Source organism: Hemiscyllium ocellatum, chromosome 1, assembly GCF_020745735.1.
Source record: "Hemiscyllium ocellatum isolate sHemOce1 chromosome 1, sHemOce1.pat.X.cur, whole genome shotgun sequence".
In the NCBI taxonomy this organism is placed as follows: domain Eukaryota; kingdom Metazoa; phylum Chordata; class Chondrichthyes; order Orectolobiformes; family Hemiscylliidae; genus Hemiscyllium; species Hemiscyllium ocellatum.
Window position 1 is genome coordinate 18,793,361 of NC_083401.1, and position 15,672 is coordinate 18,809,032.

Here is a 15,672-nt window from a genome sequence, read left to right on the forward strand (position 1 = left end):
TTGGACGGCTATAGATATTGTTTATTGGATTTTGTCAATATTGCTTTAAGGGAACCTCACATAGGGCTTTGTTCCAGTGTCTTGCTTGGAGCAGATCAGATACTCAATTCAGAGGTTACTTGTGATGGATTCTCACGCTGTACCCTACTTCACTTCAAACCCAATAACATACTTCTTTTTCACTTCCACCCTTTTCCATTCGGTTGAACCTCCACAATTAGCCTCATGACTGCAGTCACAGCAACTGGAGGAGTCAGGGGACAAGTAGCAAAGGGGAGCGTGAGGCATTGTCAGATCTCAGAGCAGCTCCTCTGACTGGGGGAGTGGTGCTTCACAAGGGAGCGGGGCTGGGTGCACTGCTGTTCACTGTCAAAGAACTGTTGCGATATGGGAGGAGGCCACTCAGCCCATTGTGTCTGCACTGACGCAGTTTAGTGCCAATCTCCAGCCTTTTTCCCATCGCCGCACACATAGTTTTTATTTAAATAACCACCCAATGCCCTTTACGGTTGAACTTCATGCATCTACACTAGTCCTGACGACTCACTCACTTCACATTTGCTGCATCTGCAAAGCATTTTAAAACCGTGCCTTTGACCCTTAACGATTGAGCATATTTTCTCCCTGACCGACCCCTCATATCAAATCTCCTCTGAGCTTTCTCCTTTCCACAGAAAGCAGACTCAGCTTTTCCGAGCAATCCTCATAATCAAAGCGTCTCATTCCCAGAAACAATGGCTGATGCATGGCCTAACTCCATGCCTCTTTGAAAATAGCCCAGGCCGAAGCAAGTTTCCTTATTGCTGAAAGTTACCATTCCTGGTAGCGTCCATGTAATTCTCCTTTGAACTGTATCGGAAGGAAATTCTGTCCCTGGGGGAATCGCAATTGGGATGTAGGAGGGTGATATGATTAAACAATCTCCACCTTACCTGAACTCATAAACATTTGTTGTAGAAGAGTCAGGCTTCTCCTGTCCCCAAAGACTTTGTTAATATCTCAAAGATCTTCCTTGAACCTCTGTACCTCTTCCCTGTATTTCCCAACAGGGAGTTGACCAATCATTTGCCCCATCACAAACATCATCAACTCACTCATGTTGTCATGCCCAGATGCCATCACCCATTACGCACCATCAATCCACTCTTCAATTGCTAAATCATTGAGTGATCCGGTCTTTCACAAAATCTGTCCAGCTTCCCACTCATCAGTGAGAATAATATCCACTCAGGATTACCTCATCCTCCCAACAGAGCACCAAGGGAATGTGCATGAAAGCCTCTGCCTGGATTTAGCCTGAAGGTCTGGTGAACTCCACCAACACCCAAGTCTCTAATGAGTCCAATTTAGCTTCAGCGTCTCTCATGGCCAGTTTCACCTTTTCCATGGCAACCAAGCAACTTTCAACCTCATCAGCTATGACTTGATTCTTGTGCTGGGGAATCCTGCCAACTACATCAGAAATGTAACATGAGATATGAAGACATAAAGGACCCAAAGTTCACTCTTCACTCAACTGGCATCAGGTCATTATGATCCTGAAGAGAAATTAGGGTCAAACAAGGAAGTGTTTACATGAAATAAAGCCTATGGTTTACTCAGGGTTAATGCATCTTTTACCTGTCTGCTCTTTCTTCCCATCAGCCATCATTTCTCAAAAGATGCCCTTTTTTTCCCCAAGGGTAGGTACTTTGAACTGCTGCAGCCCCCTTCCTTACTGACGCTACTTGCTTGTGGAGGTCCTCATGTAATTGCTTGACCTCCCCTGCTTGATGATCTCCCTTACTGCTGCCAGATTTTGCTGGAGGTTCTGAAGGGGAATAACCTCAAAATCTTTCTGCCATTCAATGAGACAATTGTTGGTCTATAGCCTAACTCCATGTCAGTTTGAAAATAGCCCACGTCAAAGCAAGCTTCCTCATTGATAAGAGTCTCCATTCCTGACAGCGCCCATTTTAAACCCCCTCTGAGCTGTATCAAAGGAAGATCACTCACTTCTTGTAATGATCAGAACTGTACAATAACTGAGATCTAGCTACTGTTTTATTTACTTCTAACATAACTTCCCAGCTCTTGTATTCCAGCCTAACAAAAGAACAAGTGTCCTGTGCCTTCTTAAACATTAATTTCTGCTGTTGTCTCCTTCACGGTCAACAATTCCATTGTCCCAAACCACTTGACTAGCCTATATTTATATCCAACTTATCAGGAAACCCAGATCACTTTCCAAGCAAAGTCTCACAGAAAATAGCTTCCCAAAACCAAACGTACAGACAGAAGATCGTAAGATATAAGACCAAAATTAGGCCATTCAACTCATCAAGTCTGGTCGAAAATTTGATCAGGGTGGTATGTTTCTCAACTCCACTTTCCTGCCTTCTTCCCATAATACTTGATCCATTTACTAAGCAAGGCATTGAATATAGAAGTTAACATAGAACATGGAACAGTATAGCACAACATAGGCCCTTTGGCCCTCAATGTTGTGCCAACCTGTTATCCTCCTCTAAAATCAAACTAAGTATCAAATATAGTATTTTAGCATCATCTGTGTGTCCATCCAAGAGTGCTTAAATATCCCTAATGTATTTAACTCTATTACCACCACTGACATTGTATTCCACACACACACACCCACTACTCTCTGTGTAAAGAACCTACCTCTGACATCTCCCCTAAACCTTCCTCTAATCACCTTAAAATTATGCCGCCTCATGATAGCCATTTCCGCCCTGGGAGCAAGTCCCTGGCTATCCATTCTATGCCTGCCCTCTCATCGTATACACATCTATCAATTCACCTCTCATCCTTCTTCACTCCAATGAGAAATGCCCTAGCTCCTTCAATCTTTTGACATAAGTCATGCCCTCCAATCCAGGCAGCATCCTGATAAATCTCCCCTGCACCCTCTCCACATCATTCCTATAATGAGGCAACTGGAACTGAACACAATATTCCAAGTATGCTCTAACCAGCTCTGTAGAGCTTCAGCATAACCTCACGTCTCTTAAATTCAATTCCCCTGCTAATGAAAGCCAACACACCCTATGTCTTCTTATCCAAACAGTTTTGGTGGGAACTTTGAGGGATCTGTGGACATTGACCCTAAAATCCCTCTGTTCCTCCACACTTCCAAGAATTCTGCCTTTAACCCTGTAATCTGTGTGCAAATTCTACCTTCCAAAAAGAATCACTTCACATTTTTCCAGGTTGAACTCCATCTGCCACTTCTCAGCCCAGCTCTGCACCCTGTCAATGTCCTGGTACAACTTACAACAGCTCTCCACACTATCCACATTTTCACCAAACTTCACGTCATTGGCAAACTTACTAATCCACTGTTCTACTTTCTCAGCCTGGTCTTTATAAAATTCACAAGGAACAGAGGTCCCAGAACCGATCCCTGTGGAACGCAACTGGTCATGAGCTCCAGGCTGAAAACTTTTCAACTACCACCACCCTTTGTCTTCTTTGGGCCAGCCAATTCTGTAAATAGACAGCCAGATTGCCCTGTATCCCATGCCTCCTTAATTTCTGAAAGTGCCTACAATGGCAAACTTTATCAAACACCTTGCTAAACAACCACATCCACTGCTCTACCTTCATCACTGTTTTTATCACATCCTCAAAGAATTCAAGAAGGTTTGTGAGGCATTATGTTAGCACTGCTGTCTCACAGCGCCAGAGACCTGGGTTCAATTCCCGCCTGAGGCGACTCTCTGTGTGGAGTTTGCACATTCTCCCCGTGTCTGTGTGGGTTTCCTCCGGGTGCTCCGGTTTCCCCCCACAGTCACAAAGATGTGCAGGTTAGGTGAACTGGCCATGCTAAATTGCCCGTAGTGTTAGGTGAAGGGGTAGATGTAGGGGAATGGGTCTGGGTGGGTTGCGCTTCGGCGGGTCGGTGTGGACTTGTTGGGCCGAAGGGCCTGTTTCCACACTGTAAGTAATCTAATCTAATCTAATCTAACTGGCCCTCATAAAACCATGCTGACTATCTCTAATCAAACTGTACTTTTCCAAATAAGGGTTCTGAAGAAGGGCCACTGGACTCAAAAAGTTAACTCTGATTTCTCTCTACAGACACTGCCAGACCTGCTGAGATTTTCCAGCAACTTCTGTTTTTGTTTCTGATTTCCAGCACCCACAATCCTTTTTTTTTTATTCACGGAGTGTAGGAGTTGGGACGTCATGTTACATTTGTGCACGATGTTGGTAAGGCCACTTTTAGAAAACTGTCTGATCACTCAACTACAGGAGAGGTTTTATTCAACTGGAGAAGGTGCAGAAAAGATATACAAGGATGTTACTGGCAAGAGAGGGTTTTAGTTATAAGGAGAAGCCAGGAAAAGTGGGACATTTTTCACTGGAGCGTCGGAGGGTAACTTTATAGAGGTTTACAAAATAATGCTGGGCAGAGATAAGCTGAACAACAAAGGTCTTTTCTCCAGGGTAGGGGAGCTCAAAACCCGGAGGCATAATTTTAAGGTGAAAGGAGAAAGTTTTAGAAAGGACATGAGAGGCAGCGTTTTACACAGAGAGTGGTTTGTGTGCAGAATGATTTTCCAAAGGAAGTGATTGGTGCAGGTACAGGTGCAACATTTAAAAGACTTTTGGATAACTACATGAATTGGAAAGGTTTGGAGGGATATGAGCCAAGTGCGGGATGGTGGGACGAGTTTAGGTTGGAATTATGATCGGTGTGGATTAGTTACACCATGATATATTTTAGATTAGATTCCCTACAGTGTGGAAACAGGCCTTTGGCCTAACCAGTCCACACTGACCCTCCAAAGAGTAACCCACCCAGACCCATTTCCCTCTGACTAAAGCACTTAACACTATGGACAATTTAGAATGGCCAATTCACCTGACCTGCACAGCTTTGGACTGTGGGAGGAAACCCACGCAGACATGGGGACAATGTGCAATCTCCACACAGACAGTCACCCAAAGCTGGAATTGAACCTGGGACCCTGGTGCTGTAAGGCTGCAGTGCTAACCACTGAGACACTGTGTCACCCCACGGCACGGCACGAACTCTAGTTGTTCAGACTCTGCTGTAGTATCAGCCAAGAGGGGGTCCACATGACTGAATTATTTTTAATAAATCTGTGGAGTTATTGCACACCACTGGAGCAGGTGGGACTCAAACCAAGGGCCTCCTGGGCTCAGGGGTAGGGAGTAGGGACACTGAGGTTACGGGGAGACTTAACAGTGGCATTGAAAATGTTGAAACATATTTATGGAGTAAACCAAAGAGGAAGTGTTTCCAGCAGTCACAGGATTGCTGAGATGAGGACAATGATTTCAAATAGTTGGCAAGTTACCAAAGCAAGGGCAATTTTAAACAGCAGTGAATGAAGATCTGAACTGTGCTCTTCAAAAGAACATGGAAACAAGTTGAACAGTCATGATTGAAATGGATTCAATTAGCAATATAGCACTGAAGGAGGCCATTTGGCCCATTGTGTGAACCGTTTGGTAGAGCTAGCCCCTTGCTGTTTCTCCCTCAGTTTGATCATGGGTTTTTCACCATAGTATTGATCCAATTCCATTTGGATTGTTGTTGAATCTGCTTCCATTAATCTCTCAGGTAGTGCATTCCAGATCACAATTTCAATGACTCAATAACTCTCTGAAGAAGGAAACCTTCTCACCGGCTCAGCCAGCTATTATCTTAAGATGTAACCTCTGGTTACTGACACTCAAACAGCTTCTCCTTGTTTACTCCAGGAAAATGGTTCACAATTTTGTACACGCCTGTCAAATCTCCTTTCCACCTCGCGTACTCTCAGGAGGACAACTCTAGCTTTTCCAGTCACTGTACATTGGGCAGATTGTTGAAAATGATGATTGGGAGGATGCAGAAATCTTTTTGTTTTCATTCATTCATGGGATGGGGGGGGGGCATCATTAGCCAGATCAGCACTTTTTGCCTGTCCCGAATGGATTCCACAGTGGTTAGCACTACTGCCTCACAGTGGAAAAAGTGATTACTGCAGATGCTGGAGATCAGAGTCTAGATTAGAGTGGTGCTGGAAAAGCACAGCAGGTCAGGCAGCATCTGAGGAGCAGGAAAATCGATGTATCAGGCAAAAGCCCTTCATCAGGAATGAAGGCTACTACTGCCTCTCAGTGTCAGGGACTGTGTGGAATTTGCACATTCTCCCCGAGTCTGCGTGCGTTTTCTCTGGGTGCTCCGGTTTCCTCCCACAGTCCCAGGTTAGGTGTATTGGCCATGCTAAATTCCCCTAAGTGTCCAGGGATGAGCAGGCTAGTTGGATTAACCACACATTTGTCTCGGTAGGATGCTCTTCGGAGGGTCAATGTAGACTTGATGACTGAATGGACTCTGTCTGCAGTGTGGGGATTCTATAATTCTAATTACCAAGTTAGTGGTCAACCAAGTTGCTGGGGTCGGAAATCCCACCTGGGCCAAATCAGGTAAGAACAGCATTTTACGGCACATTTTATAGCAATCATCATAGCTACAATGAAAGTATAATACTGTAGTTGCTGCAAATCTGAAACAAGCACAGAGAAAGCTGGAGAAACTCATCAGGTCTGGTAGTATTTGTGGAGAGAAAAACAGGGTTAATGTTTCGAGTCTAGTCTGAGTCTTGTTCATTTTACTGGTTTCAAATGTTACCATTCATTACAGTGGGATTGAAATGCAGGTTCCAGAACATTACCATTACCTCTACAGCAGAGGAGCGAGTAGGACAAAACTGAAAGTTCATGAACAATAGAATCAGAGATGTACAGCACAGAAACAGACCCTTTGGACCAACTCGCCCATGCCGACCAGAAATACTCAATTAGTCTTGTCCCATTTGCCAGCATTTGGCCCATATCCCTCTAAACCCTTCCTATTCATAAATCCATCCAGATGCCTTTTAAATGTTGTAATTGCACCAGCCTCCATCACTTCCTCTGGCAGCTCATTCCACACACCACCCTCTGCGTGAAAAAATTGCCCCTTAGGTCCCTTTTAAATAATTCTCCTCTCACCCAAAACCTCTCCCCTCTGGTTTTGGACTTCTCTACCCTGGGAAAAAGACTTCGGCTATTTAGAATTGAGAGTGCAGTGCTGGAAAAGCATAGTAGGTCAGGCAGCATCCAAGAAGCAGGAAAATCGATGTTTCGGGCTGGAGCCCTTCATCAGGAATTCCGGATGCTGCCTGACCTGCTGTGCTTTTCCAGCAACACATTCTCAGCTCGGATCTCCAGCATCTGCAGACCTCACTGTCTCCACTTTGGCTATTTACCCTATCCATGCTCCTCATAATTTTATAAACCCCTATAAGGTCACCCCTCAGCCTCCAACACTGCAAGGAAAAATGTCCCAGCCTATTCATCTCTCCCTGTAGCTCAAACCCTCAAACTCTGGCAACATCCTTGTCAGTCTTTTCTGCACCCTCTCAAGTTTACCAATACGTTTTGATATAAGGATGACCAGAATTGTACGCAGTAATCTAAACTTGGCTTCACCAATGTCCTGTACAGCTGCAACATTACACATCAACTCCTTTTCTCAAAGTTTTGACCAATTTAGTCTCTCCCTTTAGCTCAAACCCTCCAACCCCAGCAACATTCTTCTAAACCTTTTCTGAACTCTTTCAAGTTTCACAACATCCTTCCTATAGCAGGGAGACCAGAATTGAATACAATATTCTAGAAGTGGCCTCCCGAGTTGTGCTGTGTTACATAAAGATTCTGTATAAAAAAAGGTTGTTTTGACATCGATTTTAATTGATCTATTCACGATGCCTTGGTTGTCATGCTTGCTGAACCATCTGGTCTTTCTCTGCCGGTCAGTTTTAGGAGCAGGATCTCTTCGAATCTGCTCAGCCACTCTAGATCACAGTCGCTCTTCTAACTTGTTATCCTAGTCCTGCATTTTCTTCAAACCCTTTGATGTCATCCATAACTATGAATCGAATGATCGCTATCTGAGGCCTACTTGGTCACTGAGCATTCACAGGCCTCTGGGTTGACAATTCCATGGATACTACACCCTCTGAATGAAGATATTCCTCTTCACTTCAGTCTTAAATGACTTGTCTTTTATTCTGGGACTGTCTGTCCTTGATTCTAGACCCACAGGCAGAAGAAACATACTTTCTGCATTGTCCCTGAATATCCCTCTAGGAACGTTGCAATTTTATTCAATAGATAATAGGTGCAGGAGTAGGCCATTCTGCCCTTCGAGCCTGCACCACCATTCAATATGATCATGGCTGATCATCCTTAATCAGTATCCTGTTCTTACCTAATCTCCATAACCCTTCATTCCACTATCCTTGAGAGCTCTATCCAACTCTTTCTTAACTGAATCCAGAGACTGGGCCTCCACTGCCCTCTGGGGAAGAGCATTCCACACAGCCACCACTCTCTGGATGAAGAAGTTTCTCCTCATCTCTGTCCTAAATGGTCTACCCCGTATTTCTAAGCTGTGTCCTCTGGTTCGGCACTCACCCATCAGCGGAAACATGTTTCCTGCCTCCAGAGTGTCCAATCCTTTCATAATCTTATATGTCTCAATCAGATCCCCTCTCAGTCTTGTAAACACAAGGGTATACAAGCCCAGTCGCTCCAGTCTTTCACTGTAAGGTAATCCCACCATTCCAGGAATTGACCTCGTGAACCTACGCTACACTCCCTCAATAGCCAGAATGTCTTTTCTCAAATTTGGAGACCAGAACTGCACACAGTAATCCAGGTGCGGTCTCATCAGGGCCCTGTACAGCTGCAGAAGAACCTCTTTGCTTCTATACTCAATCCCTCTTGTTATGAAGGCCAGCATACTATTAGCCTTCTTCACTACCTGCTGTACCTGCAAGCTTACCTTCATTGACTGGTGTACAAGAACACCCAGATCTCTCTGTACTGCTCCTTTACCTAAATTGATTCCATTTAGATAGTAATCTGCCTTCCTGTTCTTGCCACCATAGTGGATAACTATACATTTATCCACATTATACTGCATCTGCCATGCATCTGACCACTCACCTAACCTGTCCAGGTCACCCTGTAATCTCCTAACATCCTCCTCACATTTCACCCTGACACCCAGCTTAGTATCATCAGCAAATTTGCTAATGTTATTACTAATACCATCTTCTATATCATTAACATATATTGTAAAAAGCTGCGGTCCCAGTACTGATCCCTGCGATACCCCACTGGTCACTGCCTGCCATTCCGAAATGGAGCCGTTTATCACTACTCTTTGTTTCCTATCAGCAATCAACTTTCAATCCAAGTTAGTACTTTGCCCCCAATACCATGTGCCCTAAGTTTACTCACTAACCTCCTGTGTGGGACTTTATCAAAAGCTTTCTGAAAGTCCAGGTACACTACATCTACTGGATCTCCCTCGTCCATCTTCAAAGTTACATCCTCAAAAAATTCCAGAAGATTAGTCAAGCATGATTTCCCCTTCATAAATCCATGCTGACTCTGACCTATCCTATTACTATTTCCAGATGTGTCGTAATTCCATCCTTTACAATAGACTCCAGCATCTTTCCCACCACTGAGGTCAGACTAACTGGTCTATAATTTCCTGCTTTCTCTCTCCCACCTTTCTTAAAAAGTGGTATAACATTAGCCACCCTCCAATCCGCAGGAACTGATCCCGAATCTATCGAACTCTGGAAAATAATCACCAACGCATCCACGATTTCTCGAGCCACCTCCTTCAGTATCCTGGGATGTAGACCATCAGGCCCCGGGGACTTATCAACCTTCAGATCTAACAGACTCTCCAACACCAATTCCTGGAAAATATAAATTCCCTTCAGTTCAGGTCCTTCAGCCACTGTTACCTCAGGGAGATTGCTTGTGTCTTCCCCAGTGAACACAGATCTGAAGTACCAATTCAATTCTTCTGCCATTTCTTTGTTCCCCGTAATATATTCCCCTGTTTCTGTCTTCAAGGGCCCAATTTTAGTCTTAACCATTTTTTTCCCTTTCACATACCTAAAAAACCTTTTACTATCCTCCTTTATATTTTTGGCCAGTTTACCTTCGTACCTCCACCACCCCCTCTTCGGCCTATCACCCTCACCTTAACCTCCCAGTGATGCCCTGATGCAATGGAGATAAAAAAAGTCAACACTTCCCAATCTCTTACCACTTGAGGAATACCTTGCACCTTTGTTGCTCCTACCACATTACTTCACACATTATATTCCACCTCGCAGAGTCGCAAAATCCCATTTGAAGCTTCTTTTCATCCTCCTCACAATTCACATTCTGACCTGACTTTGAATCATCTGAAAATTTGCAAATATTACAGTTCCCACCCCACATCCAAACCATTGACATAGACTATGAAGAGGAGAGACGCAAGCATTGATCCATGTAAGTCTGTTAATTTAAAACTCTCCGCATAAGCCAGTGTGAGACCAAGAGTCAAAATGGCCTCCCTCTGCAGCACATGATTCTATTACTCTGACATCAATTCACTTAATAGTGACCAATACTCACAGTCGGGTGTGATTTTAGGGGTCCCTGTCTAAGAGGACTCACACAATCTGAAGTTAGCACTGACTGAAAATATCAGGGCATAGATAAGATATTCATTTCCCACAGCATAAAAAAGATTGAAAGTGCCATTCATTGGTGTAAGTGATTATTTGTGTTCAGAACAATTAACACTGACAGACCTGGCATGATGATCTCGGGAAACCCCATTTTCCTTGCCACCACAGTGTTTCTGTCCACCAGGTGAGGGTGGTTCTTTCGAATCTGTTTCAGATCCCCCGATAGCAACTTCATGGAGACCCAGAGACCTATGAGAAAGGCAAAGGTGAAAATCCCACTTGTGTGTCATTCCATACACAATGTTTCTCCCTGCCAAGTGCGGGCCAGACAGGAAAGTGGCACTGAAACCACAACAGTGTTATGGACCAGGCCAGACCCCCTCCAAACATTCCAAGAAAGTAGCCCAGACCCTTACTTTGCTAGTTATTTTAAGCAGTTGTACAGTGGATATTCCAGGAGAGATACAGCTTGTCAAACAACATTGTTTTAAATAAAACAGAGTTTATTTACAAGATTACCAAATGAAACACTAGCAAAAGAGAACAAAATATAGAACAACTTTACCGACACGAAAATGCAACAGATTATCCCAACTTCATGATGCTGTTCCAAATACTTCCCCATAAATACTCTTTGACACAAAAGTTAAAATCAAACACAGGATCTTATAGGGGGGAGAGAGAGAGAGAGAGAGAGAGAGAGAGAGAGAGAGAAATGGCAGAGAGATTCAGCACGGAACACCTCTTCCATGTGGCTGTTTCCTGGACCATCAATGCCAAACTGAACTGACTGCTTTTCAGTGAACAGCTAGACTGTTAAAACCAAACCATACCAAACCAGAGAAAGGTTGAGCTGGAAGAACAGGCCATGCCCCTTTCATTGTACAAATTTTTTTTGGTAAAACTTGAAAGCCTTTTGCCTCAGGAAATATTTGCTAGCTATTATCACATTGGCCCTAAAATCCATCCTAGCCATGTATTTCCGAATCGCTGCTTTTATGACCTCTCTAAAAAAAACAAGCCAAGGAGTGTTGCTGAACAAAGAGATCTTGTTCATAGCTCCTCGAAAGTGGAGTTGCAGGTAGATAGGATAGTGAAGAAAGCATTGGTATGCTTTCCTTTATTGGTCAGAGTATTGAGTACAGGAGTTGGGAGGTCATGTTGCAGCTGTACAGGACATTGGTTAGGCTACTGTTGGAATATTGTGAGCAATTCTGGTCTCCTTCCTATCGGAAAAATGTTGTGAAACTTGAAACGGTTCAGAAAAGATTCACAAGGATTTTGCCAGGGTTGGAGAATTTGAACAGGCTGGGGTTGTTTTCCCTACAGCGTCGGAGGCTGAGGGGTGACCTTATAGAGTTTTACAACATTAAGAGAGGCATGGATAGGATAAATAGATAAAGTCTTTTCCCTGGGGTGGGTGAGTCCAGAACTAGAGATCATAGGTTTAGGGTGAGAGGGGAAAGATACAAAAGGGACCTAAGAGGCAACTTTTTCACACAGAGGGTGGTACGTGTATGGAATGAGCTGCCAGAGGGAGTGGTGGAAGCTGGTACAATTATAACATTTAAGAGGCATTTGGATGGCTATATGAATAGGAAGGGTTTGGAGGGATATGGACCGGATGCTGGCAGGTTGATTTGATCGGGTTGCGACATCCGGTCGGCATGGATGGGTTGGACTGAAGGGTCTGTTTCCATACTGTACATCTCTATGACACAGCAATAACCTTGTTAAATGAGCAGCATCATCACAACAGGATCAGCCGTGAATTTCCAGAATGGCGGAACAGGCTTGATGGGCCAAATGGCCTGCTCCTGAAGCCTCTGTTCCTATGTCCAATGTCAACACTTCACAAAATGGTGGTGGGGTCAGGACCCTAACAGGGGCCACAATTCAAAGTTTTGAAGTCATGTACACCAAGGCAACAATGACTGATACCTCCTGCTGTCTTACGGCTTCAGTTCTCCCTCCGCCACTAGTCACTGAGGGGTTGTAGCAATTTTCTAGCCCTGAAGTGGCACTACAAAAGGGAAATATTTGAGAAGGATAGCCCTATGTTTCGAAACGTAAGTAAAAACTTTAAACCCTCTGTCCTCACATCCCCCCCACCGATCCTAGAAAGTTATATCAAGAGATATTTGAAGCTTCCAAGAGTTCACTCAATTGAATTTTGTGAGCTAAGGGGATTATAGAGCTAATACAACTGAACTGAGTTGAGCTGAATATCAGCCATGATCTAATTGAATAATGGAGCAGCGACAAGGCATGTTCAACCCTTGAATTGACAGAAGAGGGTGGAGCAAAGACAGAGGATTATTTGAAGGAGTGGTCAAAGGCTTTAACACATAGAAACAGGACTTTTTTTTTGGAAAGGTGAAATCAATGCATTGGATGATTTTGATCGTTATTTCCGGAGAAAGGATGGGAGTTCCAGTTCTGAAGAGGAGTCACTGGACCCGAAACATTAACTCTGCTTTCTCTCTACAGATGTTGCCAGAGCTGCTGAGATTTTCCAGCAATTTCTGTTTTGGTTTCAGATGTCCAGCAGTTTTTTCATTTTTTTTTGTGTGTGGGAGTTTCAATCCTGCACCACTGCTCGAGTTTCTGCTGGAGTTCTGGTGGTAAAGTCAGAGTGATGTCCAGCATGGAAACTGACCCTTTGGTCCAACTCGTCCATGCCTAATGTAGGTCCTTTTGCCAGCACTTGGCCCATATCCCTCTCAGCCCTTCCTATTCATATACCCATCCAGATGCCTTTTGAATGCTGTAATTGTACCAGTCTCCACCATTTCCTCTGCCAGCTCATTCCGTACATGCACCACCCTCTGCGTGAAAAGGTTGCCCCATAGGTCCCTTTTAAATATTTCACCTTTCACCCTAAACCTATGCCCTCTAGCTCTATACTACCACACCCTGGGGAAAATACCTTGTCTTTTCACTGTATCCATGCCCCTCATGAGTTTGTAAACCTCAATAAGGACACCCCTCAGCCTCCAATGCTCCAGGAAAAACAGCCCCAGCCTATTCAGCCTCTCCCTGTAGCTCATGTTGAATTTATGCTATTCATTCACAAGTCGTCAGTTGTTGTTGACAAATACAACATTTGATGGTCATCCTGAAATTTTCTTGAGAAGGAGATGACAATCCTCCTTTTTGAATACACCGACATACATGGCTCTGTGGTTGGAGTCAGATACGGCTAAGACAGCTTCTCTTCCCGAAATAGCATTAATGAACCTGATAGTTTTTCCAATAACCCGTGAGTTTTTTGTTCACTCTTACTGGCACTGACATTCTACTATCAACACAGAAAATGCTAGACAAATAAACAGGTCTCCACAGATGCTCTCTCCACAGCATCTGTGGAGACAGAAAAGCAGAGTGAATATTTGGATCCAATATGGCTCTCTCAGCGGTCACAGCCCCAGGGACCAGGGTTCAATTCCCCCCTTGCGCAACCGTCTGCGTGGGCATTCTCCCAGTGTCTGTGTAGGCTTGCTCCCTGTGTCTGTGTGGGTTTCCTCTGCACTAGCTTCCACCCACAGTCCAAAAATGTACAGGTTAGGGTGGATTGGCCGTGCTAAGTTGCACATAGTGTCCAGGAATGTGGAGGCTAGGTGAATTAGCCATGGGATATGCAGGGTTACAGGGATAAGAGGGGGGAGGGGGGGGGTCTGGATGGGATGTTCTTCAGAGTCTCAGTGTAGACTTGATGGGTCAAATAGCCTGCTTTCACACTGCAGGGATTCTATGATTAAGTTAACCCTGTGCCTGTAGGAGTTTTGCAGAATTAATATTATAGCTTTGAGATATCTTTCAATCTCACTGACTAACATTTCCTTAGCTGAACGAGTTTGCGACATGGCTCATTGTGGCTAGGATGTACAGAGTGGGCTGAATAGCCATTTTATGCTCCCATGACAGAAAGAGTGATGGCCTCCTGCCTCATTACCGCAGATAAATAACATCGGTGGAATGAGTTTGGGCAATGACATGATTCTCTAGCACAAAGTGTTCTCTCATTTGACGCTAATGGGCCGAAAAATAATTGAAATAGCTCTGGGCAAATTTGGGCTCACTGTAAGATAGAGTGAGCATTAGAAATGGATGCGTGCCAATAAAAGTTGGTGTTTGACCTTCTGACCTCTATTTCATCTAAAGATTCCTGGAGTGTAAAGCCTGCCTTGATAGAGTATCCTTGAGCAAGGCTGGGTTTCAAATTTGTTTTTAATTCAAGCAAAGAGCAGGAGGCCTGAAATTGGGCTCAGCGATGCCCCGCATTTGGGCGCTATGGGCACCATTTGAGGACCAAAATGGCTTCCAGTGATTGTGGAGGGTGTCATACCGGAGGCCATCTTGGTTATGATCATGACATTTCCGGCACCCCACACTTGCTAGAAATATGCAGAGGAAGCAGGTGACTAGTTGGTTTAAAAACTGCTTGTTCTGTCCAGTTGGAAGGGCAGGGAAATTAAAAATAAAGAGGGATGCACAATAGGTCAGAGCTGTTGGAGTTTTTCATCACAACATACAAAATAGAAGCAAGAAGAGGCCATTCAGTCCCTCAAGCCTGTTCCATCATTCAACCAAATGAGCTTCTACATCACTTTCCTGCTCTATCCTTTGATATCTTTAAAACCTAAAAGATCATTCTCTTTCCACTAACAATTGAAGGAGGTTACAGAGATAGAGAAAGACAATGCCTTCAGAGGGATTTAAATCACAAAGATGAGAACTTTAAATATAAATAACTATTTCAATTTAAATCATGATAAAAGAATGAGGCAACACTTGAAAACGCAAGAGCCTTTTTTAAAAAAAAACTCCCTCTGTGCTTTCACTGAAAGTGGAAACTGAAAGTGGAAAGGACAACTGAAAAAAGGAAACTAAGAAAGGACTCTAAGCCTCCCAGTTTCAAAGGAAACCAAAACTGAAACCAACATTTCTGGACAGGCTAACAGTGGTCAAGGCTTTATAATGGTGACAGAGATATCCAAACTCAGTAGCAGTGATTAAAGAGTCCAGTGGTACAGTACAGGCATGTCAAAGACGATCGAGACCAGATCCAGAATGAATTACTGCAGCTACTTCTATTTCTTGAAGGTAATGTTGGTGGAAG

The 15,672-nt window shown here is 44.0% G+C and overlaps 1 protein-coding gene across 2 annotated transcripts in view; it reads right to left on the bottom strand.

The window, feature by feature from the left end:
• LOC132824791 (dedicator of cytokinesis protein 2-like) overlaps positions 1 to 15,672 on the bottom strand; it is a 1,235,709-nt gene that overhangs the window by 996,153 nt on the left and 223,884 nt on the right. For both annotated transcript variants that reach the window (XM_060839646.1, XM_060839560.1), the window contains exon 13: positions 10,674 to 10,799. In XM_060839646.1, the coding sequence (XP_060695629.1) occupies positions 10,674 to 10,799 (126 nt within the window). The remainder of the gene's footprint in view (positions 1 to 10,673; positions 10,800 to 15,672) is intronic.